General features: G+C 42.4%; 1 protein-coding gene and 1 long non-coding RNA gene across 16 annotated transcripts in view; one reads left to right on the plus strand and one right to left on the minus strand.

Annotated features, from left to right (window-relative positions):
- Positions 1 to 27,629, plus strand: part of LOC147013882 (uncharacterized) — a 128,312-nt gene that overhangs the window by 68,557 nt on the left and 32,126 nt on the right. For 3 of the 4 annotated variants that reach the window (XR_015050553.1, XR_015050556.1, XR_015050555.1), the window contains one exon: positions 11,744 to 12,645. This is a non-coding gene — a long non-coding RNA (uncharacterized LOC147013882). Of the gene's footprint in view, positions 1 to 11,743; positions 12,646 to 27,629 lie in introns of those variants that run through there. The other variant, XR_015050554.1, reaches the window with a different exon arrangement.
- Positions 20,888 to 27,629, minus strand: part of LOC147013883 (uncharacterized) — a 120,969-nt gene continuing 114,227 nt past the window's right edge. For 5 of the 12 annotated variants that reach the window (XR_015050550.1, XR_015050551.1, XM_085851202.1 and 2 more), the window contains one exon: positions 26,704 to 27,165. Coding sequence is in view for 7 of the 12 variants with exons in the window: in XM_085851202.1 (XP_085707328.1) it covers positions 27,004 to 27,165 (162 nt within the window). In the remaining 5 variants the exon portion in view is untranslated. Of the gene's footprint in view, positions 22,854 to 26,702; positions 27,166 to 27,629 lie in introns of those variants that run through there. The other 7 variants (XR_015050552.1, XM_085851203.1, XM_085851198.1 and 4 more) reach the window with 5 other exon arrangements.

Consider the following 27,629-nt stretch of genomic DNA (forward strand, 5'->3'; position numbering starts at 1 on the left):
GGAGAGATACGGCCGATGACATGCGCCGGCCTTGCTTGTGATTAATTCGCCACGGAGCAACATGTCCGCTAAGCTGCGCTAGTCACGTCACCTCACTAAAATATTTCTGATATCGAGCAGCATGCAAGTCGAATTTACATTATTGAATTACGAATAGGATTTAGTCTAACCAGTTGTTATTTCCCAGTCTTCCTTCGATGTCCTCCCGAACATCATGAACTCCAGGAATTTCATCGCCATTCCTCTGCTTGTCCTGCTTCGGGCTCGAACTGGTAAAGGCCCTGTCACACCTTGACGTTTTAGCCAGCATATGGCAAGGTATCAAAATGTATCTAAAACGCTGGCGTACGCTGAACTATTGATGTTTTTTTCCAGTTTTGGACGTATTCATAATGAGTTGGATGTATGCATAACGTATTAGTAACGTAAACCAGTTGTTATTTCCCAGTCTTCCTTCGATGTCCTCCCGAACATCATGAACTCCAGGAATTTCATCGCCATTCCTCTGCTTGTCCTGCTTCGGGCTCAAACTGGTAAAGGCCCTGTCACACCTTGACGTTTTAGCCAGCATATGGCAAGGTATCAAAATGTATGTAAAACGCTGGCATACGCTGAACTATTGATGTTTTTTTTCCAGTTTTGGACGTATTCATAATGAGTTGGACATATGCATAACGTATTAGTAACGTACACAGAACGTTTCGATAACATATAGATAACTTATATCAATGAATACTGAGCGTGTTGTCGGCGTTCACAACCTATGCCCAAAGATAGTCAAACTTATGCATAGCGCGTGCGGCAGCGTATCACCGACGATCACATGGCGTAGCCTATTAATAGGCTGCGGCTCGACGATTCAAATCATAACCGCACTAGACATCGAAGTGTCAAGCCGCTGTCACACCTTGACGTTTTAGCCAGCGTATGCCGACGTATGAAAAATTTGCCGAATACGCTGGCACACGTCGAATACGTTATGGGTAAGTTTTGTATACGTTAAGAGCACGCTGAAGCACGCTGGCATACGTCGTAGTACACCGAGTACGTCGACTAATTTTCAGCATGTTGAAAATTTTTCGACGTATGCCAGCGTGTGATGCACACGTTCCGCATACGCTGGCCATAAGTTGTAGGCACGTTACGCGATCGTTGACACACGTCGTCACACGTAACTTGTAAGTTACTCATAAGTCGAAGCACGTCGAGGTTATGTTTAGCGTCAGTGTTCCAGACTCCCTGTTTTTTGGGGGTTTTTTTGTCTTTGGTACGAGAGTGATGTTGACACTTCCATTTCTAGTGCGGTTAAGATTTAAATCGTTGAGTGGCAGCCTATTAATTATATTATATTATAACTGCACTAGAAATCGAAGTGTCAACATCACCGTTATACCAAAGAAAAAAAAACCAGGGAGTCTGGAACACTGACGCGAAACATTACCTCAACGTGTTTCGACTTATGAGTAACTTACAAGTAACGTGTGTCGACGTGTGTCAACGATCGCGTAACGTGCCTACAACTTATGGCCAGCGTATGCGGAACGTGTGTCATACGCTGGATATGTCGAAAAATTTCAAACATGTTAAAATTTGTCGGCGAGCTCGGCATACTACGACGTCTGCCAGCGTGCTCTTAACGTATACAAACTTACCCATAAAGTATTCGACGTGTGCCAGCATTTGACAAATTTTTCATACGTCAGCATACGCTGGCTAAATCGTCAAGGTGTGACAGGACCTTTCGGCCGTATTTCATTTCCAGCTGCCAGAACTTCACCTCCCGAGACTATGTTATCCGACAATTCTCCATGTGATTCAGACCAAAATCCTTCATTTCTCTCACACTCACTGTCGTTACCAGCCAAATGAAAGTACATGTCATCCATTATTCAAAACCAAATGTTCGATTTTTTTAAAGCAGAAATGAACGAAGCGATTGAGTCGACCAATCGAATGTGGAAACACACAGAAAGCCAATAGAATCACGTCGACCACCAACCCGAGTAATTTACGTGCAGCCTTTGTCATCCTGTAATTGACGTCATGTGGAGAATTTTTAGGAGACGTCATGTGGAGAATTTTTAGGAGAAGTCATGTGGAGACGTGGACACAGCACATGTGGAGACGTCATGTGCCCCTTTCAGGCGAATTTTTAGGGGCGTTCCCGAAGAGGTTTGTTTTTTTAATTTTACATTTTACAGAATGAGTATTGTGAAAAAACATTGTCAGATCTGAAATCACGATGAAAAACTCCTCTAGGACACATACAAATGAAATTTCAGTACTTTTGCGTGTCAGGGGACCTTTAATGGCCCATCTGATGGACAGCGCACTCATGAATGCAATGCCTGTGCGACGGTTTATAGTCGGGACGGGAATCTAACCCAGATCAGACAGCAGAGCTCATTATTAAAGGTGTACAGCTCAAAAGAGCAAGTACGCTCCTTCTGAGCTAATCTTTCAGACAGGTATGGCAATAATTTGGCATGATGAATTTCATTGCATTTAGCATTCTGCAAACTGATTGATGTGACTTTTTTGATTTGATTCCGAAATGTCGAATCTGTTCTTCCTTCACTTACAACATTAACTGTAAAATAGCTGCTCGTGTCATATTAACATTGCCCAGAAAGTCTTTGGTGCGGTGTATCCCACATGTTGTAACCTCATTAATGTATTATTAGCTCACCTGGAACATAGGTCAGGTGAGATTATGGGATGGCACGTCGTCTTTCGGTTAGTCCGTCCGTCCGTAAACACTTGCAACTTCTTTTCTAAAACCGCTGATGAGATCGTGACCAAACTTGGCTAAAATGATCTTTGGTGTGGATTGTGGTAAAACTCAAGTTTGGTCACGGCATCCTCCCTCTCCACATATAAGTAGGTCATATCATAAGGTTTAAAGGTCCCAAAAGTACTTGAATTTATATCTAGTTTGGGCACAATTTTGGATTCCAGGAAAACATTAAACAATCTTCTTCTCTCAAACTGTTTAACTGATCAATGCAAAACTTTAAATTTGCAATCAACTACCCAAGGAAAATGTTTGTTAGCAATGACATTAACAGTCATGTGGTATGGCAATCATATTGGATCATTAGAAAACCCTTTTTTTAATCTTCTCTGAAACTGCTCAACTGATTGACATGAAACTTTACAAACGTGATCGACAACACGTAGGAAATATAACTTGATAACAATGACATAATTGGCCACCTGGTATGGCACCCGTATTGGATCAAAGGAAAACCTTTAAAATTAACCCTCTCTGAAACCTTTAACTGATCATGAGAAAAATAAAATATATGAATGATGACTTATATGAACGTTTGATTAAAAGAAGCCGATTTGAAACACAATATGGCTGCCAGTGACATAACAACACAGAAAATTAGCACTATCTCGAAAAATATGAATTATAGACACCTTGGAGTTGCACTTAATCAAATAAGTCTTCATTTTGATGCCACAGGAGGTGACATCCTCACACCAGAAGTGGGAAATCTCTCAAAAAGTAAGGCTCATAGACAACAGGGAGTTGCACTACTGTGAACATCATGTCAATACTACCTGACCTCAAATGTATATTTTAAATCAAGCGATTATTTTTACCCTGATCCACCTGTCACTGTACTTTTTGGAAACCAGCCAGGTGAGCGATAGCACCATTGGTCCTCCATTTTTATTTTTTGATGCCGTAACATTCATAATGTCCATCCATGGTATTTTTTTTTCTTTGGTCATTTGTGCAAGTGTGTGTGTGTGTGTGTGTGTGTGTGTGTGTGTGTGTGTGTGTGTGTGTGTGTGTGTGTGTGTGTGTGTGTGTGTGTGTGTGTGTGTGTGTGTAACAACTTTAAACCTGCACAAGAGCTTCCAGTCTGCTGTTTCAAGTGAAGGCATTTATTATGATATACAAAGTTATAACCCTTAGCTCCTTTAAAGTTCTTTCATTTTTGATGTTTTCTTTTTTAAACTTGAAATTTTGTGCAGTATGCATTCGTTGTTATACCATTGCCAACATTCTCACACAGACACACACCTGGAACAGCACATTTTGCTGGCCGGTGCACACATAGCACATGAAGGCAACTTTGAGACTGATCGCATATATCGTCAATAAATAAATAGCCTAATCCAAACAACGGCTCATGTTTGAACAGCTCTCATTGCATCGAGGCGAAAGCCCAGTCCTTCGGCTTTCTTTATAAGCCTTTCTCTTTACTTGAACAAAGGAATTCAATGTTTCATACCGGCTCACGTGCTGCGTCCAAACTTGAGTTCCCACGAAAGGGTACATCCCATATATTGTTCCCGCCAAAGAACATTCCCCCTCCCGAATGCAAGTACCATTTGTTTACATCTAATAGGGTTTTTTTTGAACTGATGGTGTATGTTAAAATAAGAATAATTACAAACAATACACCAAAAATAAAGAGGGGGGGAGGGGGAAACGATGTTCATTTTTGCCGTTGCCATGGAGGTGCGCTTCAATGCATCCAAGAATATTAAACACCAACAAGATCGATGATGGAATGAAAGTATGAAATCATTAACAGACCCTAGCCAACTGTGCGCATTAATTGAGCTTAAGGCGCCGGGTAGCCGAGTCTCCTGGCATAGCGAGCGCGAGAGGCAAAGCGCCCAGTGCCGCGCAGCCTTTTGTCCTGCTGTCGCTTCCACGAGGGTGCTTCCAAAGAAAGGGAGCGGACGGCCTGCAGTGCTTTCGGCAGCAGCATCGGCGCTAGCAGGGAGAATAAGGCCATTGAAGGGGTCACGGAGAGAGGCCGTGCCGGGATCGCGGGCAGGCGAATGGGCTCAACCGCGAGCGGAGTCGCGCCTGTTGAGGAAGGGGCGTCACGTGGAGTTTAGGTGTTCGCCGTGGGGAATTGGGAAAGTAATTGGCTTAGGGTTAAAGGACTGCGTGTTTATGTTGGTGCTGGCTCTAGAGAGAGGGGGAGAGAACCTTGCGGTTTACACGCATCTGCTGCGCGTTTCCGCACAGACTCACGCTCTCCTCCTCAAATTTCGCCTTAAAAAATGCGCAAAAGTGTCCGTCAGGTTGTGGTGACCCTCCTTACGCTTGAATTTCTGATACCTCGGCGCAAGTCGATCCTCGACACTCCAGACACTCTACACCTGTTGGTCTTCAAATGGGCTCACATTGTAGGCAATATCGTCACAGCAGTCGAGAACCGCAGTTGTTGTACCATTGACGCTTTCCTCTCGATGACTCCAAGGAACACCCCCCACAATCGTACTCCCTGCACCTTTTTAGATGTAACAGACTCACACGATGTTCTCAGAGCCTTCGAGTCTCTTCCTCCCACCATGTCTCTAAAAGCCTGGTGTTGGCTTAGTGGCTTTAGTGGTGGCTTGGGATCCTAGGGTCCTGAGTTTGAGCCCCATTGGCTGCTGAATTAACACCAGGGGGTTGACTCAGCCTGGAATCCTTCTGAGGTTGGTGAAATGAGCACCAGTGTACTGATGCAACCAGAAGCCAAAAGGCTGTACACGAAGGGAACCATGTCACTTTCCTTTTTTGCTGTAACGTGAAACACTTCTCATTCACAGGTCTTTTCCCAAATAATCTTCCTTCACGCTCCTTGCCTCAAACCCCAATTATCCCCAAATCCTATACTTCTGGAAATCCCTCAATAAATGCGTAAACCTTGGAGGTTTTCCTGGAATTCAAGGACGTCTTTCACCTTTGGTCAATATGTCCGTTCCTTTCCACACCCTGTGCTTATCACCATCTAGCCATGCCACACACTCCCCCGTAGCCCCTCAGCACCCTTTTCTTCCCTCCCGGGGTTATGGGAGGAGGGGTTGGCGCTCGTGTTTATTTTTCTATTGAACTTTTAGTTGCAGAAAATATTGCATGAATGTGTTATGCGAATACAACTCGAATCGGCATCGTTACGATCACAATATGGTTCCGACACACGAGAGTGCGAAAAATCCCCGCACGCACGCCTCCACTGCCTCGACGCAGGTGTTGCTTTAATGGTCGAGATTCGGTGCAATTCTTGCCAATATGTATCATAATTATATTGTCGCCTTCCATCCGGTTTATGGACGGATCTGTGCCATTTACATAAGTATGAAACCGTTTGAAGCAGTGTTCACTTTTGCCAATTATTCCCATTGATGGTTATATATGTATATATATATATATATATATATATATATATATATATATATATATATATATATATATATATATATATATATATATATATATATATATATATATATATATATATATATATATATATATATATATATATCTGCACCCCTCCACCCCTCCATCATCATCATCATCATCCCAAACATTTTCAAATCTTCAATCCTTCATTCCCCGCTGTAATAATTCGCACACCCCTTTACTTCCTCACTATTCATGTAAAATATATATCATTGTTACAACTTTCCATATCTGCACACGGTAAACCATGACGAAGTGCGCAAGGCACAATTTTCAGATTCGTTCAGTTTTTATTCTCCTACCGCCTGCCATTAACTGATAGTGTAAGAACAAGGGGCTTAAGGAGCAGACACGGACTGGCTCTACTTAAGGACGGGCGGTGCCGATAAGGACATGAGCTATGGGCGCACGATAACCAAAGTTTACACTTTTCCTGATTGCTCGTGTGTGGATTTCACTTCCATATTTATATCGTCCTCTAACCCCCAGCCCCACTTCCCCCAACACTCTTTGTCATAAACATTGCCATGTCTCTCGAGGTGCCATGTGCAATTCTTTATGGAGGAACAAATGTTTTACAATTCTCGGAGTCTTGTCATCGGGTAATTATTCTAATGGGTATATACAATATAAGAAGGCGAGGGTTTATCAATAAATCCGTGGCCTCCTTTAAAAATATGGGTAATTTTTCAGTTGAATGGGAAAGGTTGCTTTGAAAGGGCTGTTGCATGTAATTTTTGTAAAATTCTGTGAATTTACCTTCACTCTGCCTTGCGAAACACCAGGATGATGGTTTATAACTGGGTCGGGATTTGAACCCAGGCTGGACAGCTTTGGGGTACCTCTCATCTAGGCCATCCTGCCAACCCTATTTTCCCTTACTAACCTTACACACTTGAAGATGAAAAATATTAAGTTGTTCTTTCTTGGACTATTGTGAATATTTCGTTCCAAAAACTTTTTTGAACGTTCAATAAAACTTTTAACACTGAAAGAGGAAGATTCAGTTTGCTGGGTCGTAATAAATAAATAAATAAATGCCTCATCAGTGTCAGCCATTACAGTACTTGCTTTGGACTGAAGGCCACAAACTCACTGCTCACCCCTCAAACTTGGAGAAACACTGTGGTTGAAAAATAGCGTCCGTCTTCAAGTGTTCCTGACGAGGAGACACGAAATCAATCTGACATGTATACATTTGGTTTAACTTTAGCACAATTCAAAACCCACTCTGAGATGTGATCAGCTTTGTCGATAACTCTCGAATGAATATCTCAACTCCGAGGACCTCGTAAAATGTCATTTGATCGTTTAAATTCTAGTGATAAGCAAAATGTTGAGAATATTTCATATCGATAGATCTCAACCACTAGTTTATTTTATCACCTAATGCTTTGCGTCTACCGCAAGATCTTAAGAGATTATGTCCAAACAATTTCACTAACTCTAGCGGTTAAAGTGAAAGAAACTTTAAGATGCCAGTTGCATTATTAGAAGTTTATGATTTCCCAAAAACTGAGCATTTGCTGCAATAACGAGAAGGTCGCATAATATACAGGTCGCAGATCCGCATCCCCACAGGGCCTGGTTCAAATCCCTCCTCATCCCACGTTTCCACCACCATCCAATTAGTTTCCCTGGGATAAAAGGTTCCCCGGAGATTGCCGAACCCGCCGGCTCGACCCGGGTTCCCAGCCCCAAGGCTTACGGGGACCGGAGACCAAGGCAGAAATCGTCTAGCAAATCACAACGCCCGTCTCGTGAACCCGTAGCGACATATGTGTGCATTCAAAAGACGCATCGATAGAAAAAGATTGAGCAAAAGGTGGCAATATTTATAAAACGCCTCAACGACTCCAAGTCAATTCAACTCAAACGACGCAGTGTAAACCCAGGCCTGTGGTATGTTAAGCTATGAGCAATTTGTTAGTCCCTGCACCGATTTGCCGCTCCCTCTCTCCCAAAGTTGTGCATTGTGCTTGGAGATTTGCTCAAACTCTCGGGAATTCTTCAAAAATTGCATTCCATCATTCCGACTCGCAGTGTCTCAGTCTCAGTCTCAGTCTCAGTCTCAGTCTCAGTCTCTCTCTCTCTCTCTCTCTCTCTCTCTCTCTCTCTCTCTCTCTCTCTCTCTCTCTCTCTCTCTCTCTCTCTCTCTCTCTCTCTCTCTCTCTCTCTCTCTCTCTCTCTCTCTCTCTCTCTCTCTCTCTCTCTCTCTCTCTCTCTCTCTCTCTCTCTCTCTCTCCCCCCTGTTGTCTGTTCCATGCTCATTTAGACTCAGCTAATGGTGCCATGTCGGGGGCATGTCACTGAGCTCAACCGCCCTCCCGCACCCCCTTACGCCTCGGGCTCGATTTTAAGTCCTATTCTGACTTGTCTTCACTGCAACAGAGCAACCACCTGTTTGGTAATTCGGTGCTGCAGGCGCATCGCGTTGGCGGCGACGTCGGAATCACTGCGAGTCGAAAAACGCGGAGTTAAATCCAAAACACTTTAACGGTGGTGAAGCGAGCAAAGCTGCAGTGAGGTGAAACAAATGCACGGTGTGAAGAGAGCTTTTGTTCCAGCTTTCGACTGCACACGTGGAAGCAATTTACTTCAAGCGTCCTTAATGAAACGTGAATTCATGATGCACTATGTAAGATTTCATGTGACGTTCCAAGGCGGCCATTGAGGCACTTTACGTGAACTGATCTCAAACAGAGTGGCCATTCTGCCAAACGGGTCATTCCTAGACATTTAAACGGGGCTGATTCTCCTGCCAATGCCATGTGGATTTCAGTTTTGGGCGCAGGAATAGTCTCAGGTACGCGTACGTTTAATTTATCGTCTCCCGTTGGAAACTTTCCGGTTATGAAGCATCATGGGGCCACTGTAGCAGTTAAAGTGCTGTATAATAGGGGTCCTTTCAAATCAAGTTGTCAATCCCATGATCCATGTGAAGAACTTGGAATATATGGCCAGTGAGCCACACCAAAAGCCAGCACTTTACGTAGTATACCAAGCGGATCTGTTATGTTCACAGGTGAGCTCAGGCATATGAGACAGGTAAACGACCTTTTCTAAGGATAGCGTACTCTACAATACATTGTCACCAGATTTGAACGTTTTTTTGCCAGGTGACGGATGTGATTTGGTCAGAAACCCAACACCAGGAATCTCAGACAGAAATCCCTGGTGTGAAGTAAATGACGCATACTTTATACATTCTGCTGCTTCATTTTATGTACCCCTACTACATGGCGTTGAATATCACGTGACGCATTGAAACTCCCAAACAGCGCCAGATATCACGTGACCTTATTTGAAAGCTATTCACATTTGATTGGATATGGAATGAAATCATGTTCCAAATTAACTTTGGGACCTTCAAAAGTCCAGAAAGACGAAGCAAGTTTAATGTATCTTGCTTTTTCTTTCTACAGCAATGTTTCAAAAGGAATGTTGGAAGGAAAAAAAGAAAATAGTCATGGCATGTGTAATGTTCAGAAACACAGTGAACTAGAGTGGCACCCAGTAGAGCGCATACCGACCTTAGCCAAACTGAACAGTTTACGAACGGTTTACGTTTTGTATCCCACTGATAGACTGGATCTTGATCTGGACCTCCAAAATCGAATCGGCTGGTTCTTTTCACCTAATCACCTCATCCACCAAGTTTTATCATAACCCGTCGACGACGTTTTGAAATATCTTGCTATGTATCGTTTTTGACGAAAGGAACTTTCAGGAAGGAAAGCAGGGAATTTGAAGGAGGTGAGTTTGGAGTGGATTAGCGAGGGTAGAAAAATATTGTGGTTTTGGATGGAGTAAGAAAGGAGATGGTGGTGAACAGCTGTTTTGAAGACCTAAAGGGAGGAATGGGATTGAAGAGAGTGTGGGAGTTTGTTCCAAAGGCAGGAACAAAAAAGAGGAATGAAAGAGTGAAGGTGAACAGTGATTCATTATTTTGGTAGTTTTACCAGAAGGGGGTTGCTGGTGGACCTTGAGCACCCTGCGCAAATATGGGGGGGGAGGGGACATGTCTCAGACAGAGGAGGGGGATAGGGGACATGTCTCAGACAGAGGAGGGGGGAAGGGGACATGTCTCAGACAGAGGAGGGGAGCCTAGGCCAGAGAGGAGACGGTAGAAGACAGAAAGACCACTGACCTGCCTGTTGTGAGAGACTCAGCCTCATCGCGGGAGATACCAATGATCCGAAATGTCTTGGTTTCCACAGCGTGAAGCCAAGAAAGGTGAGGAGGCAGGAGCACCAGCCCAGAGGGGGGAGCAGTACTCCATCAGGCTGTGGACGAAAGCTTTGTATGTAGTCAGGAGCTCAGGTGGGTCAAGAAAAGACTTTGTACAATGGAGGATGCCCAGTCGGTGACTGGCTTTGGAGGCCAGCTTGGAAATGTGGCTTTCCCAGGAAAGATCGTGGCAGATAGTGAGACCCAGAAGCTTGAATGAAAGGACTTATTCAAGAGGATTGTTGAGAAAGTAGATGGGGGGGGGGTTCAGATGGTCCTTTTGAAGAGACATAGTGAGAATGTGAGATTTGTCAGGGTTGAAAAACATGTTCCACATGATGGACCAGCTTGTGATTTTATCCATACTTTAAAAATTATCGTATCCTGATCCAGACCTTCACAAAAATTGAATCAATTCCTCGTTGTCACACACCCAAATTGTCCACCAAGTTTCATCCAAATCGGTCCCCAACTTTTTGAGGTATCCTGCTCACATATAGACAGACAGACAAAGCAACAAACAGACAGGGGTGAAAACATAATGTCCATCCACCTATGGCGGCGGAGGTACTCGGCGGAATTTTAAAATAAACAAGAGCAAGAATTGCTTTGCAATACATGTCCCCTACTGATGTGACATTTTCTAAGTCCATAAAGGGCAGAACTCTGTGAAAAATTGACAAAACGTCCTGAAATTCGAACTTGTTCTGTGACTTATCCTAGTAATGCCATGTACCAAGTTTCAGTTGAATATGTTAAAGGGTATGGGAACAAGTCGAAAAGAAAACCACAGGTGAGACGGATGGACGTTCGGACAGATGGAGAGCGAGCGAACCGACAGTCCCCTCCGGTGAAACCGTTAGGGGACTAATAATGAAACAAATCAGTGAAGGTGGAGTTGTATTGGATTAAAAATGCATCGTGCTTTGACCTTGACAGACTGTAAACTACAGCTGCCAGCCAGGAAATAGTGTCGGTTTGGTTATCGCCTTGACATCAACCGTGAGAGCGATCTGGGAATGTGGCCAAATCAGAATGCAAATCACGCATCATTCACCATTAATTCACGCCCAGCTGAGGACACTTAAACGCCACCAGTACCTGGGGCGCGTCTGCAGCTGTGGCATGCAGCTAATGAGGCGAGCGGCATCTGATGGAGGCACCGGCAGCCGGGCTATGGGAATAGGCTAGCGTCCTCATCAGAGGTCCGTGTTGAGACGGTGCTTGCTCACTTGTACATTTGTCCGTCGCGGTCACCCCTGTGCAAATGATCGCAGCAGATGGACCTCACGTTTGTTTATGTTTCAGGAACCCAAGAGTGGCAGGCAGCTGAGCCTCGCCGATGCAAGTCCCCTCCTGTGGAGTTAGCCAGTGGGCTCGGGGCTATGGTGACCACTGAAACTGCCCCGGTGCTTGGCTTCTGGGGGGACAGCTCCCTTTTCAAGCTCTCTGTGCAGAATAGTTCATGGACAGAGTGAGTTATTAATGGTTTGTGTGATGCAATTAATGCCTTTCCCTTCACCATCTGGATCCCTGTGTTTCAAGTTCTTCCTTTTAATTGTTGTTTTCATGCTGTTGTGACATTTGAAGCAAAACACGGTTTTCTCATGCACGGATTTTGCCTTGAAACGGGTCCCCGTCTTTTTCTGCATCATTAGCACTTTTTCATTGTCTTTGTCCTACGCGAACTTGCACATCATCTTCACCAGGTTCAAGGCACAGCAATGCAGTTCAGAAGGCACATCTTGTAAACGATTTCTAAACACAAATACCAACATAGTAGCTTTGTGTGATCACTTCTGTGCATGTCTATAGCTTTCTTTTCATGGAGAACCTTGACTCTTGCTTCGAGCATATTCTTAACCAATTTGGCAGCCTGGTGTTGGCTCAATGGTCAGGGTGGTGGCTTGGGATCCTAGGGTCCTGAGTTCAAGCCCCGTCGGTCGCTGAATTAATACACCAGGGGGTTGACTCAGCCTGTCATCCTTCCGAGGACAGCGAAATGAGTACCAGTTCCAGTGTATGTACTGCTAGAGGGGCACTGCATCAGCGACACAGTCGCGCTTCAAGAAATGATAGCTACCCCAGCAGCTAAGCTGCCATACGACAACCACCACCAACCACTTTGGCTGGAAACACCCTTGATGTATAACTGGCTTTCCTGAATCACATCAACGTGATCTGCAATAGCACTTTATATTCAATATCATGATATGGACATTAAAAAAATATATTATATATATATATATATATATATATATATATATATATATATATATGTAAAGCAAAAGCAACTTGTAACCACTGATTCACTGATTCACTGACTCACTGATGTTAAAGATCGGTACCTTCCGGGTGACGTATAAAGCTGAAATTTTGCGTGCCGATGGACATCGAAGCCGATACATCGGGAAAAAAAAATCACACAACAGTCGGATAACATCCATAAATGAAAATATAAATAAATGAAAATAAATAAATGCAGGTGAGTGACCTGAGCAAATGGGGATGCACGGCAATTTTGTGTGCTGATGGACACTGAAGCCGATACATGAGGAGAAATCACAGAACTATCAGAAAGCATCTGTAAATGAAAATACAAATAAATGAAAAAATAATAATAATGAATAAAAAATAAAATAATGACCCGTATCTTGCCAAAAGGTGACCACGTGTGACTTCTTTAAGGTCACACTGAGGTGAGCAGAGCTGCTATCCACCAGGAGCGACTCCTTGAGGAATATCTGCCTGCGAGAGATTCCGATGAGAATCGTTCTACAGAGTAACCATGAAAAATATGCGTTTTCCTCATAACGTCACCAAATGACGTCATAATGTCTCAAGCTTGACAGATCAAGAAAGCACTCATCGAGGTGTTCAATTTGAGGTCCTACAATATATGGTTCCTAAAACTTGAAAATTTGACCTTGGGGTCAAATATGTTTGACCTTAGGCGCTAACCATGAAGGTCAAGGCCAATCGCCACCAAAAATTAATCAGCTGAGCGCCAGACCATGAACTATATTACCATGAAGTTTGAAGACGATCCGATCAAAATTACTCAAAAAATAAGGGTTTCGTCGACTCCCCTGATTTGCGACAAAGTGACCTTGACCTTTGACCTTGACCTTCAAAATTTTATGTGCTGAAAGGGACCTCGATAGGCCTCTGATATGCGAAGTTACAAAAATTTCCGATGATAACTGTGCTCTGCAGAGTGATTTATACGTGATTACAGACAAACAAACAAACAAACAAACAAAAAAAACATACAAGCTGACTCACATATCTTGCAAAAACTTCGTTTTGGCAAGATAATGAAAATCAAATGCAGGTGAGCGACCCGAGACAATGGGGAGTTCGTTATTGCTTACAATGTGTAAGCATACCCTGCTCATGTATATATATATATATATATATATATATATATATATATATATATATATATATATATATATATATATATATATATATATATATATATAATCACCCAATCAAGATCGGGTTATTTAGACTTGAGTAAAACATCAAGAAGATTGTTGTTTCGAGATGTACCAAAAATCGAAAAAGCAAAATAAATAAATAAGTAAATACTTGAAAACTAGAACACAAATGGCCTTGTTGGCACTTCCAAAAACCTCCAGTTTAGTCGTACTTGGTCAAAATGTTATGCCATCTCGACCAATCAAATTTGCCGCTCGTTCTCTCAGAGTTGGGGAATATTGAGATTCGGACAAAAAATGGCAGCTTGGCGGAAATACAGATTGTGCCCGTTTGCGCAAACCAAGAGTTTCAAAAGACCCTTCCATGTCCTTTTTATCAATACTGCGTCGGGTAAGGTGTTCTCTGAACTCGAGTTTTAATTGTTGTTCTATTACATGAGGATACACACAGAGAACTTGGATGAAGGTGGAGGCGACTTGGCCCATTAAGCCTGTGCTGCATCTACAACCATATCAATTCAATCTAATAATTATCAAGTTAAATTCACTATGATGGGGTGAGGTCGGCGAAGGAGTGGGATGAGAATGGAAATGAGCAGAAGAATGTTTGAACAAAGTGGAGAACCTACTTCTCTGTCAGCCAGGTGCTCGTACTTGAGCTGAGTGTCCAGCTCATGTTTCATATTAATGGTCAGTTGTTACTCGTTTCCATAGTTCTTCAAACCAGTCACTATGGTCCACGAGCGATGGGCAGAGACTGCTTTGCAGCAACAAGGAAGAAGAATGTTTAAATAACTGTCAAAAATTACCAGATCAAAGTGCCTTGGATATGCTTAAGGCAACTATGACAAAAAAACATAAAACCGTAACTATCAGAGGTCAAATACAAGCATGGTGTTTGCTTAGCGACTAGGGTGGGCTGGCTTAAGATCTTAGGGTATTGAGTTCAAGACATAGATCTCAAACCCCTGTCATTCCGATGAATTAACACCAGGTAGGTTGATTCAACCTGCCATCCTTCTAAGGTTGGTGAAATGAGTACCAGCATGCTGGTAACAGGGAGGCACTGCATCAGCAGCACAGCTGCATCTCCACAAAATGATGCAGCCAAGCAGCCAAATAAATACAAATAAATAAATGAAAACAGATCAAATATTTAGGGGTTAAACTGTAAACTCAACCAAGAGTGAAGTTTTCCCATCAAAGTTGGTTTCCTTCCACTAAAACGTGACAGTGGTAGTGAGGTGAGCATGTGACGCTGTTGATCTTATTAGTGACTTGTTTATATTGAAAGGGAAGAGATTTTTTTGACAAAATGTCTCACAGCTATGTTGTTGGTGGTTGTTGAAATTAATTGAACTGAGTAAAATGATGTAAGCCTCCATCTGCTCTCTCAAGACAATTAGCAACTGATATGGGTGAGCAGGACAGTGTGGAAAATTAGCAGGAATCAGCGAGGTAGCAGATTAGCCGGAAAAATGTGCATCTGGGTTTTTTGGGGTTTTATTTTTTTTAGCAGAAAGGACATTGGCACAACCAGAAGTTATAGTTACCAGGAAACACTGGGGTGGAGGGCAAAAGGGACACTGGCAGGACTGGTAGATCGTTTAGGTATGGATCGGTGATTGTAATTGTATACATATGTGGTGATCGTGATGTTTGTGAGAGGGTCTCGTTCAGAGGTTGACGTGCTGTTGGTGTTTGTTCATTCCTCACCCCACAACCCCCCAAGCCTTCCACCCATCCCCCCCCCAAATAAAACAACACCCTACTGATGTTCCTGTCTGTGTCTATCCCACTGCACTCCTCCCCTTCTCTTCCTTCCCTCCCCACCCTCCAATCCCCAATTCTATTAAATAAATAAACTCATACATTGAATGAATATAGCATTGATAAAGCACAGGCCTGGTGGACCAAAATGGCCTCCTCCTGTCTGTGTCCAAGTCCCTTGGATTTTTCGAAAGAGGAGTTTGTAAAACGTGATTGCAGACCAACATTAGTTTACAGCAATTTCGTGGTGACTACTTCATGACCAAATTGCTATTACAAATTGCTCTCATACACAGCACAAGGATGCAGGGTGGCATCATTGGCTGAGAGCACAACTGTGCCACTGATGCAGTGCCCTCTATAGGTTAAGGCACAAATTTGTAACTTGTTCAGGGTGCCAGCAATAGCTCACCTCATATTCACAAAGGACACCATAGGACCTTTTAACATCCACCAACAAATACTGGCAGACAAGACACCTGTTTAACATCCATCCAACGGACAGCACACATATTGATGATTCACCCTGCCTGTGAAACACCAGGATGACTCAGTTTATCGCTGAGTCAGAATTCAAACCCAGGCGAGGCAGCTTGGAGGCGAGTATGCATTCCTCTGAGCCATCCTGCCAGCCACATTCCATTAAGAATAACTTATGATGCTTTCATCCATAGCCGAAGCAAGTTACATTCAAGAATTCATGAAGAGGTTGTGAAAGCATTTAATCGCGCTCAGCATGAGAAACATGTCGGAAAGCAATTGGCAAGATGTGCGACACAGATAATATTGTCATTAATGTGAAAATAAAAGTCTACGGCCTCTAAAATACAAGCAACGGCCCCACGAGCCTTAAAACATTCCCTTCAACCCGGTGGGCAATACATGTATATTTTCGCAAAATGGCCAACTATTTCCTGTTACCCTGGAGGTTCTGCATAACAAACATATCGTATATCTGAGTTCGTATAGTTATATCCCATGCCACAATTCCTCATTGCGAGGAGCACCATCACCTCGAGAACGTCGTACGGAGGGTGAATCGCGGGTCAGCTGGCTCAAGTGCAACTGATGAAACGCAAACCAATAGTGGTTGGTCACAGAGTGAAGACCTAAGATAGCTGCCATAAAATTACCAGGTAGTGAAGGGAATTTGCCCTGGACCAAATCTCCCTCACCTGCAGACAGAACAAGAGCCAAGTTGCCACAGCCCAGTAAACTTCGTGGTGACCTCCATCTCATTCATTCTTCGTTTGAGCGAAATACATCGGCGTGGGAGGAAATACTGGAAAGTTTTATTTAATTTCCCATTTTAAATCCACATAACACATTTCAACCTGCATTGCACTGATAGAAGGATTGATTATTCATGCCAAGTCGAGTCCCAGTCAAAGTCACAAGGCCTTGAGACCAAAGTTGTCCAAGTTTGGAGTGTGGAGTCCTAAACGTCGATTGGAAAAACTAGTTATGTTGAATCACAACAAATGATTAGCCTTTGTGAAGGCTGGCACCGGTCTGCGTCGGCAGACGGGTACAACGACCGGTGAAATCAACAAGATGTTGATTGAGGCATGCCAACCGCCATGGGAAGCAAAAAGAAGCTGTCGTTTTGGCCATTAACCCTTCGTACAGGCAAAAGAGAGTCACCGCCCGAAACATCAGCATGCCGTTGCTTCTCACAGCAGTTAACTCACCTCGATGAATGTCCTGTTGATTCCATCTGTTGAGTCCGAAATGGATAGGTCTGGGGTATTTTACCTTTGCCGCCGAAGATGGATGGAGGTTATGTTTTCACTCTTGTTTGTGTGCATGATATCTAAAAAACACAAGTTGCACACTGATTTGATCGAAATTTGGTGGACAGGTTGGGTGTGTGACAAGGATGAATTGATTCGATTTTGGTGAAGATCCAGATCTGAAATTTAAAAAAATCTTTTAGGTGATTTTTCACCATTGAGAGAAAGTGCCAAAAACGATATGTAGCACGATTATTAATTTTTTTTAAAGTTGTGGATGGATTAGGACAAAACTTGGGAGACGAGTTGGGTAGATGACAAGAACAAGCCAATTCAATTTTAGTTCAGGTCTGAATCCAGATCCGACCTATCAATGAGATACAAAACGTAAACTGTTCAGCCTGGCGGAGGTAAGCGCTCTACCGAGTGCCGTTCTAGGTGATAAATAATGCATTTTTATTTGGCATTCCTTCATCACTGAGTCAAATCGTTGTTGTAATATCATAAAATCATCTGTTTTGTTGGAACTATTGCTGGAAAGCTCTTCTATGAGCCTTGAAAAGGTAACCAAAAATCGTTTGACAATTCAAGGAATCTCTCCTAATAATTAGTATTCCGTTGCTCGTTTGTACAACCATTTCAAAATGAAGAAAAAGGATCATGATCATACTACAACTAATCTTTACAGCGCAGTGAATTGATGGACGAACAAAAAAGTGGAAAGTTTTACTCACCCCCCCCCCCCAACTTCCCTCCCCTCCCCCCTTCTCTTTCAATCACTGGAGGGAACATATTTTGCTTGAACAGAAAGACACGAGTAATAAATCATAGCTTTCTCATGAAACACAGAAAATATTCAATCCCAAGCACGTGTGTATAGCCGTGAAATGTGTGAACTGTCATGACATCACACTGGTACTTTTGCACTGTAATGGACTTGCTGCTGTGCTGAATGATGACGTCATATGTTGTGCACGCAAACACTTTAGAGACATGCCAAAAATTAGTGCAGGTAGGTAGGTAGGTGGACCACCAGGAAAGCCCAGAGGTATGCACCCTCGCCTCTAAACTGTCAAAACTGGGTTCGAATCTCAACAGTTATACACTCTCATCCTGGTATCTTGCAATGCAAAGCATCAATGTGTGTGCACTTGGACGTACCTTAAACTGGGTGTCCTGTCTACCAGCATTAGTTTGTGGACATTAAAGACACCACGGTGTCCTTCATGAAGAGTCGGTGAATTATTATGAATTCTTGCTCTTACCTACAGGGGGCACTGCATAACGAGGTATTGTACAATACACTGGTAAGGCTGTGCTCTAAGCAAATTATGCTACCTGCAATCATGTGCTGCATCCAAATGAAGACGAATTGTAGACATGTGAATTGAAACACAGCTTTAGAAATTATCTGACTTTTTTGTCTTTTCATAAATAAGGCTTTTCTTTGTCACCGATCGTGTAAATAATGTACAACAAAGTGCACGAGATGGACAGAGGTCGTCACAGTGATGCATTTACTAATATATCAAACAAATGGAAGTACAGACAGATGAATTGGCAGACACTCGGACACCTGGATAGATTAGATGGACGGATAAAAAAAAAAACAAGACAATAAAGAACTCAGTCGACAGGGCTGTAGATAAAAGGAAAAGCATACACCTACAGTGAGTTGCCTTCAGATGGCTGCTATGGATGGCTGTGTGAAGGCCATTAACAAGCTGAGCGTTGGGCACAATGTCGTACTTTTCCGGGTGGGTGGCCGCCACCTTTGAGGCGGGGAATTCCTGCCACAGTCGGCATTGTTAAGCAGAGGCAGCGAAGGCAATGCCCCCAACCCTCCTTACCGTCCTTCCTTCGTTCCAGGGTGGATGGGCTGTTTGCGGTCATCGTATGCCAAAAATGAAATGCTTGGATCTCAGGAACAAGGCAAAAGTGCTGGGTGTTTGGAACATTATATGGCCTGAGGATGACCCCTGGAAATTTTTCTTAGGCTGTGAAAAAACAAATTTGGAGAATAATCCGATGGAGCATATCCAATCGCACCAGCTTGCCTTTTCTTCCTCATCATATTACATCCTTTGTTTTCTTTTATTCTCGAGTCTGTCCGGTGTTTCATTAATTTTTTTTTCTTCTTTTTATTCAGATAATAATAAAAATTGTGTTTAAGTTTACAGCAAATCTTTCACTGCAGTAATTACGTGAAATTAGATGCGCGCACACAACAAACCTTTCGACGCGCTCAACCCTGGCACAGCACTCGTACAAGAGCAAGCTGCACAACACGCACCGATGCATCTCGTACGTATGCCAATTGTCGGTGACTCTGCGGACTCAAATTGTGCTGATTTGGATGATTCCTAAAAATATTTCTGTGTTTAGGTCGCACCTCCTTGACATATGGGTGAATACAAAAACCTCACTGGGCAAAAGTCAGTGAACTTGCGTTGCCCCATTGATAATGGTCAGCGGGTACTTCGGTGGACAATGTGCTGCAGCACAATCCTGAAAATTCACTTTATAATTTTTGTCATTTTTGAAAGAAATTTTATTGATCACAACATATCATACTCAATATCATAAGATAAAGGTGGATGATTTGTTAATACCGACTACAACCGAAGGTGGTGCTATTTCTGCCCCACCAATCCATGATGCAAACTGTCTTTATGGTGCTCTGAATACTAAATATCCTGCCCCATCGGGCAATAAACATATATATATATATATATATATATATATATATATATATATATATATATATATATATATATATATATATATATATATATAGTGGTAATGGGTAGTTTCTTTGAGAAAATGATAAACCATTTGACAAAGTTTGTTTAGGAGCTGTTAACTCATGACCCTTCCCCACCATAATTTGTATAAAAGCTTCCCACCGTTCCCCCCTCATTAAGCCTATAAATTGTTCCCTCCGTAATTTGCCTATGTGTGTTTCTTTAAAGTGAATCATTTTAATCGGCTCTGCAAGCCCCAGAAAATTCACCTTCCCCCACCCCTCCCCGAAGAGGGCAAAAGTAATGCCTGGCAACCATGTGCCAAAGTAAGAGCTGCACAAGGACTTATAACTGCATACACCTGCCTGAAACCGCTCGCAACTGTGGGCATGGAAAGAGGCTCCGAGAAACCGAGTGGGGAGCCAATAAGAGCAAGGTTGTAAGGGAAGAAAAGCTGAGGGGTGTGGACAGATGACACATTTCAGTGGGGGCTGCACAGGGAAAGGAGCCCAGAGTTGGAGCAGAGAGTGAGTTTGCAGAGTTGAGTGATAAGGTAGTGAAAGCCATTTGGAGCAGGACAGTTGGGAGAGATGTCTCGCAGTGCCAATAAAGTTGGATATGGCAGACAGATGAGAAAGGAGAATAAGTGGCACCAGACAAGAGCATGTGTGCTATAAGCTATGGAGTCTGGACACAGGCCACTAGACAAGTCTCTCTCCTCGCCCTCTCTGTCTGTCCCTTCCTCACCATCAGCCACACAAACATCATGTGGGAAGTAGATTTCTCCTTCTGCGTCTCTTGACTGATCCCTGTCTGAATCTTTGTGATGTAACTGGTTAAGTTATCGTGTAAGCCGTCAAGATATTGTGTGCACAAAGGGATTTAATTGCATAAAGTTATTTCCATACATATGTTCCTTTCCTTGCTCTCCCTATCCCTCATTGCTTTTAATATTAAACTTCTTCATTCGTATGTAGCACAAGGCTACGAGGTAGCATCTCTGGCTGAGGGCACAGCTGTTCCACTGATGCAATGCCATCTCCTGGTTTGGGCAGGAATTTGTAGTTTGTTCAGGGTGTGGCCAATAGCCTGCCTACTCTTTACGAAGGACACCATGGGATCTTTGACGTCGACCAACTAATGCCGGCAGACGGGATTCCCGTTTAATGTCCATCTGAGGGACATTGGAGACATTGATGAATCAACCTGTCTGTGAAACACCGGGATGACAGTTTACAGCTGGGTCAAGATTCAAATCCAAAACCATGATCTTTTCTATCCTCGTTAACTCCACCCCAATCCCTTTTCCTTCAAAATTTCCAATTTTTCAAACTATATATGTATGTATATATATATATATATATATATATATATATATATATATATATATATATATATATATTTCCAATGGGGTATATATATATAATACTTGATGTTCCAAAAGACCTGCCCCAAAGGGTAACATGATAATATATTCTACTCATAAAAATAATTAGTTTATGGGTTTAATCATTTATTTTTCACCACTTGTAGTAACAAATGATAACATCAATTTAATTGATGGTGTGATTCTGCTGCTGCCTACTTCTAACTGAGGCCCTGAACATGTGCAAGAACCAATTGCACTTTTTTGTAAGGTGTGTACACTATTACATGTTCTGGTTCCACCATTTGCAAAATGAAATGCTTTGTAGGACTCGTGTCGTCAAAGCCAAAACAAAACAGAAACCGAGAATGAATCATACATGCAGTATATTCTAGCATTACCCTTTGGGGTACGACTTTCGGACCAACGCGTGCGCATGCGCGCGCGCGCGCACACACACACACACACCTGCCATACCTGTGTTTCACAGGCAGGGTGATTCATCAATGTGTGTGCAGTCCTTCGGATAGACGTTAAACAGTCATTCTATCTGCCAGCATTCATTGATGGGCATTAACGATCCTATGGTGTCCTCCTTTATGAAAAGTAGGTGAGCTATCATTGACAATCTCAACTAATAAATTCCTGCCATAACCAGCAGAGGGGATCGCATCAGTGGCAGAGCCCTGACCTCAGCCAATGATGCTACCCCGCATCCTTGTGCTGCATACGAATGAAAAAGGGAGTTTAGCATTAGCGACTTAGCTTCAATGTGCATTGGGGGGGGGGGGGGTTGGTGGAATTATATTCATTTATACTTCTCTCTGAATGTTTTCAGTGATATTTCCCATCACAAAACCCATGTGATTCTCATGAGATTTGATATAAACCCAATGAGAATCTCATCAGATTACTTTGGAGATGTACAGGGTTTCCACAAATTACCGTTTCAAATTGAAAAGGTAATTTTTAAAAACAATAAAATGTGATGCAATGATGGACTTTGCTGCACGTGAAAGAACAACTAAAGTTTTGTTCTCATGATTTCTTAAGGTCGCCATCCGAATCCGAATGGAATTATGAAGACTGCGCTCGAACGTATCACGAACGTGTTCAAATGTCCTCACCACTTGTGCATGGCTGGCCTGCCCCCTTCCTTTGCAAGATACTACCAGTCTCCATAGAGTTTTCATACCACTCACAAGTCGTTTTTCTCAATGGTGGCTGCCTTTCATAGGGCGTCCTGAATATTCGTTGAGCCTGTATAGCTCATTTGGTCTCTATAAGCCAGGTAACACATTGTTCTTTCCTTGTGGGGATGCCATTTGCAGTAAATGTGATGTCACATGTCACAGTAGACACCTGTAAAAGAAAAAAAAACGTCAATAAAGCTTCGAGAAATGTTCTTTCACAAACAGCAAACCACATCATTGTATCCCATTTTTATGCTTCAATTTGGAACGGTAATTTGTGGACACCCTGTATTTGTAAAGGTTCCAAGAGTACCATTTCACAGTGTGTCCCAACACACACTAAAAGATAGGAGAAACAAATAATTAATGATTCCATTATTCATCTGATTACAAGTACTTGCCAATTAATTTATTGATATTTAATTAATGAACTGATTACGACTTGAGCTCGCATGGGCCTGTCACAAAGTTATTTATTGAGCAAGCACTTCATCAAAGCAGACTTTCGATCTTTCAATCCTATTAAAATACCTATTATTAATGTGTAGGTGAATTTTGTTTGCCTTTCTTATTTGATGGGCTGTCGCTTAGAAAGGTTTGCATCACATTTTTAAAAACACAAATGATATATCCATTTGCACGCAAGTTTTACAACAGTTAACAGAAAGTATTTTTTTAAGAAAGTTAGGTAGACACTATTTATATTATAAGAGAGCCGTCTGTCCATGGGTGTGTCGCCATTTTTCTCAAAGATGGCTGAACAGATCTTCATCAAACTTTCAAAGGTTCATGTTTGAGTGTTTCAGGCATAAAAACAAATTTGATAATTTTGAAACAAAAAACATCTCTTTCTTTTTGTTTGTTTTTTAAATCTCTCTATAGTGCCTAAGTGTTTGTAGCATTGTGAACGGTAATTTTAAATGATCCCCGACCCCATTCATAAGTAGATGCAGAGAGATGTTTTAGCCCCCCCCCCCTCAAAAAAGATATCAGGCAATAACGTAAAATGAAATATGAAAAAAAAACATAAAGTTATTACATTACAGTAAATTCTCTGACGAATGCTGATAACACTGACTAGCCATTAAAGCTCGGTGTACCACGATGAGCTTGTAAAGATCTGGTTGATTTACAGGAGGCCGTTAATATCTTACATCAGCTGTGATAAGAATTTAAAATCTGCTGTGTGAGCTGCAGTTTGTGCCAGACCAGCTTTCCAAAAGCCAACATTGCTAATCTATACACTAATTTGGGGCTTTATACCCACCTTGATGATGCATTTTAAAGACAAGACAAGGTAACAGAATGTACGATTCGTCTAATTACTACATACAGAAAAGTGGAGGAAGTTTTGACTTCTGTTTCTTCTCCACCCCCACCCAAGCATTCCATATGATCCTATTCCCAATCCTTCATTCCTAGTCAGTTCTCTTTCCTTCCCATTTTCTCTGAGCCAATCTTCTTTCCATCCTTCTCTCCACTTTATTTCCCCCTTTTCACTTTCTCTTTCTGTGCACATAATACCGTGTATAGATTGCCCTTTAGCACAAAACCCTAATACAATTACTTGCGGGAATTTTGAGCAGAAAAGTTCCATTTTGTTGCCATAATCGAGACGTGAAAATCATTGGGTGACATTTTGTACCCACAAACTGTGCAAATATACGAGCGTGTTTCCCGACGCAGCTGAATAGACTTGTAAATCAGACTTGCGTGATATATCCTCGTAGCAGCAGCATGAAGAGTGACTAGCACAGACTGACACTCCAGCTGGAAAAACTCTGCAGCTAAATCCGTTATGTTCAAGATCTGGCTTCGATTGCCATCGACTTCCACACATATTTCGATTGCCTTGCAATTGCTTAATTGACTTATCTCGCCGCTGAAGGCCTCCTTCGAGCTGTCGACTACCAAATGGAGACTGTGACTGAAGGAGAGGATCGAGGGCAGGCTTGTTGAAAAGAGCTGCAGGTTTGAAAGCCAGTATGTACTGCATTGAAGGAACAGTATGGGCATTTTTGAATAAAAACAATTTAGTGAATCAATATAATGACAACTTTGGGTAGTTTGTATGGACTTGCTGTGTCTCACCATCATCAGGTGCGTTTGCTCATGTCAATCTGTCCTATAAGTCGTAGAAGCCCACCATGTTTAGTGCATTCATTGCCTTTGGATGCGATGATAACACGGATGATCGGATAAGGAACAAAACGAAAAACATTCGTTTTATGCTTTGCCACTTAAACAGCCGGCTGAGTCTCCAAAAACGAAAATTAACGGGATCAACCTCGCTGGTGGTAGGAAACTCAGGACGTATGACGTCATCAGATTTAGGCTCATGCTGATTGGTCACAACTCGGTCATGCACAAGCAAGATTGTACACACTTTTTTTTAAAAAAAATATTTACTTTATAAAGTGATATTTCAAAAAACACAAAATGATTTCCGGTATTTTGTAGCACGCTACTACGATGTAGACCAGTGTTTCTCAACCTTTTTTGTCCCACGCCCCACTGATTTTCAAAAAAAAATCGTACGCCCCACCATGATTTGAGATACTACAGTATATACTACATATGTATTCAAAAGGCTTTATTAAAACTTTATTGCAAATTTTATTCAATTGCTACTCACTTCAATGGGAGCCCTGCCCTTGACGCCCACTGCAGATTTGTTTGATTTGAGGAACCAATTTTGTCAGTTTCAGCCTTAAATCACCATGTTTCGTGATTTCCAGTCGATTTCTCTTCGCTTACAGCAAATCGGTAACAACACTAAATCCACATTCGACTAAATAAGATACTGGAAAATTTATCAATACTTCCCTTGCCAAAGTAGTCGAGTTTGGGTATTTCTTTTCGCTCTCCTCAAACAGCCACATCATGGTTCCTTTGATCTTGAAAAGAGTTTTCACAGACTCATCTTGTTGCATCTCGCACATAACTCCTCTTGGTATTGCTCTGGTACTTCAGATAAATCCACCAGAAATTGCTGAGTCAACCAACAAGGGAACTCCGTTGCTTTCAAATCATGAAATCTGTCATTGAAGTCATTAACCAACATTTTCAAGTGGTCAACAATGACGTTCCTTGCCTCGTCAGTGACCTCACATCCTTTCATTCTGAATCCTCATGCCCCACCAAAATATTGCCGCGCCCCACCTTGAGAAACACTGATGTAGACACAATATAATATGCCCGGAGTGTTCCTTTAAGGAGTGTATGCTGTGAGCAGGTGTGTATATGTACCAACACAACTCAAACCATGTGCCCACCATCATCTTACCTCCTGTGACCAGCAATCAAGGTGGAGTTTCTATGGACGACGTGGAAATATATCCGCCGTGCTTTCGTTACATTCGGTAAGCACATGTAAGCATGCAAAGTTGCGTTACTTTTATTTAAGATTTCCAAACATATGCAATGCAGAATAAGATATAATCCTGATTAAAATAATAATAATCACCTGTTGTTGCAATATTCCAACAATTTCATTCAAAGTTTCTCACGGTTTACGGCAGGTATTTTCTTGGAAAAAGAAAAAAAACGAAATGGCAGAAGTCCGAGTCACGAAGAACACCGAGATTCCTGACGATACCAAAGAAAATGTAAAAGATGGTGAAATGTTGCAAATTGAGTAAATGTAAATGTAGAGAGAGAGAGAGAGAGAGAGAGAGAGAGAGAGAGAGAGAGAGAGAGACAGAGAGAGACAGAGAGAGACAGAGAGAGAGAGAGAGAGAGAGAGAGAGAGAGAGAGAGAGAGAGAGAGAGAGAGAGAGAGAGAGAGAGAGAGAGAGAGAGAGAGAGAGAGAGAGAGAGAGAGAGAGAGAGAGAGAGAGAGAGAGAGAGAGAGAGAGAGAGAGAGAGAGAGAGAGAGAGAGAGAGAGAGAGAGAGAGAGAGAGAGAGAGAGAGAGAGAGAGAGAGAGAGAGAGAGAGAGAGAGAGAGAGAGAGAGAGAGAGAGAGAGAGAGAGAGAGAGAGAGAGAGAGAGAGAGAGAGAGAGAGAGAGAGAGAGAGAGAGAGAGAGAGAGAGAGAGAGAGAGAGAGAGAGAGAGAGAGAGAGAGAGAGAGAGAGAGAGAGAGAGAGAGAGAGAGAGAGAGAGAGAGCCAAATTTTCACGGGTGAAAAATATTTTACAAATGGATTTGCACTGATTACGAGCATCGTGCTGCTTTGGTGCTACCTTTGGCATCTGAAGTCGGGGGAGAGAGAGAGAGAGAGGGGTGGTGTATGTCTCACTGTGATGCTGTGCAGCATTGCTGCCGTGTTGGTTTCTAATCAAGCATATGGACCTGCAGCAGCAATTATTCGATCTCCAGTCAAAGGCCCGTGAGGGAGGAACTGCTCACTGAAGCCGAGCGGGCCTGGAGCTTTAGGCTTTGACTGATGCCTGTCAGGGTGCAATGGCGGCACAGAGAAGAAAAGCAGATACGCGGTGGTGACCATGGCTTGTATATGCCTTGACCTTCAAGCCACTCCTTCTGCAAAAGGGCACAGAGACATGGGAAGGCCAGGTAATAGCTCGTGTCTCCCAATGGAGAAGAATGGCCTAAACAATTTTAAGTTGGTTTTATTAAATTATACTCAACAACTGATTTCTTCTTCTTGATGTCAAAAGTTGCTGAGATAGTTCATCAACAGGTTATTCAGCTCTTACAATGGCAGTGCACAGTAAAAGAGCATAAATGAATGGGCAGGTATTTTGTTTCAATGAATACTAATTCTGAGTCTGATGTACCATACTCTGTTACAAAACGTCGGGACTGCCAACGCAGTTACTTGGCAAGGGTTACACGGGAGTTCCAAAAAGAACTGCACAACTTTGGTTGTTAATATAATTAGTACCACAAATTATACAACGATACACTTTCGTTCATACAATACAGAAACTCATAAAGTTTTTTTTTTAATTTCAGGTCTAGTGGTTTAATGTAAAATACAATGG

This window comes from Eptatretus burgeri, chromosome 13 (genome assembly GCF_056783735.1).
Source record: "Eptatretus burgeri isolate ZD-2024b chromosome 13, Ebu_testis_v1, whole genome shotgun sequence".
Classification (NCBI taxonomy): domain Eukaryota; kingdom Metazoa; phylum Chordata; class Myxini; order Myxiniformes; family Myxinidae; genus Eptatretus; species Eptatretus burgeri.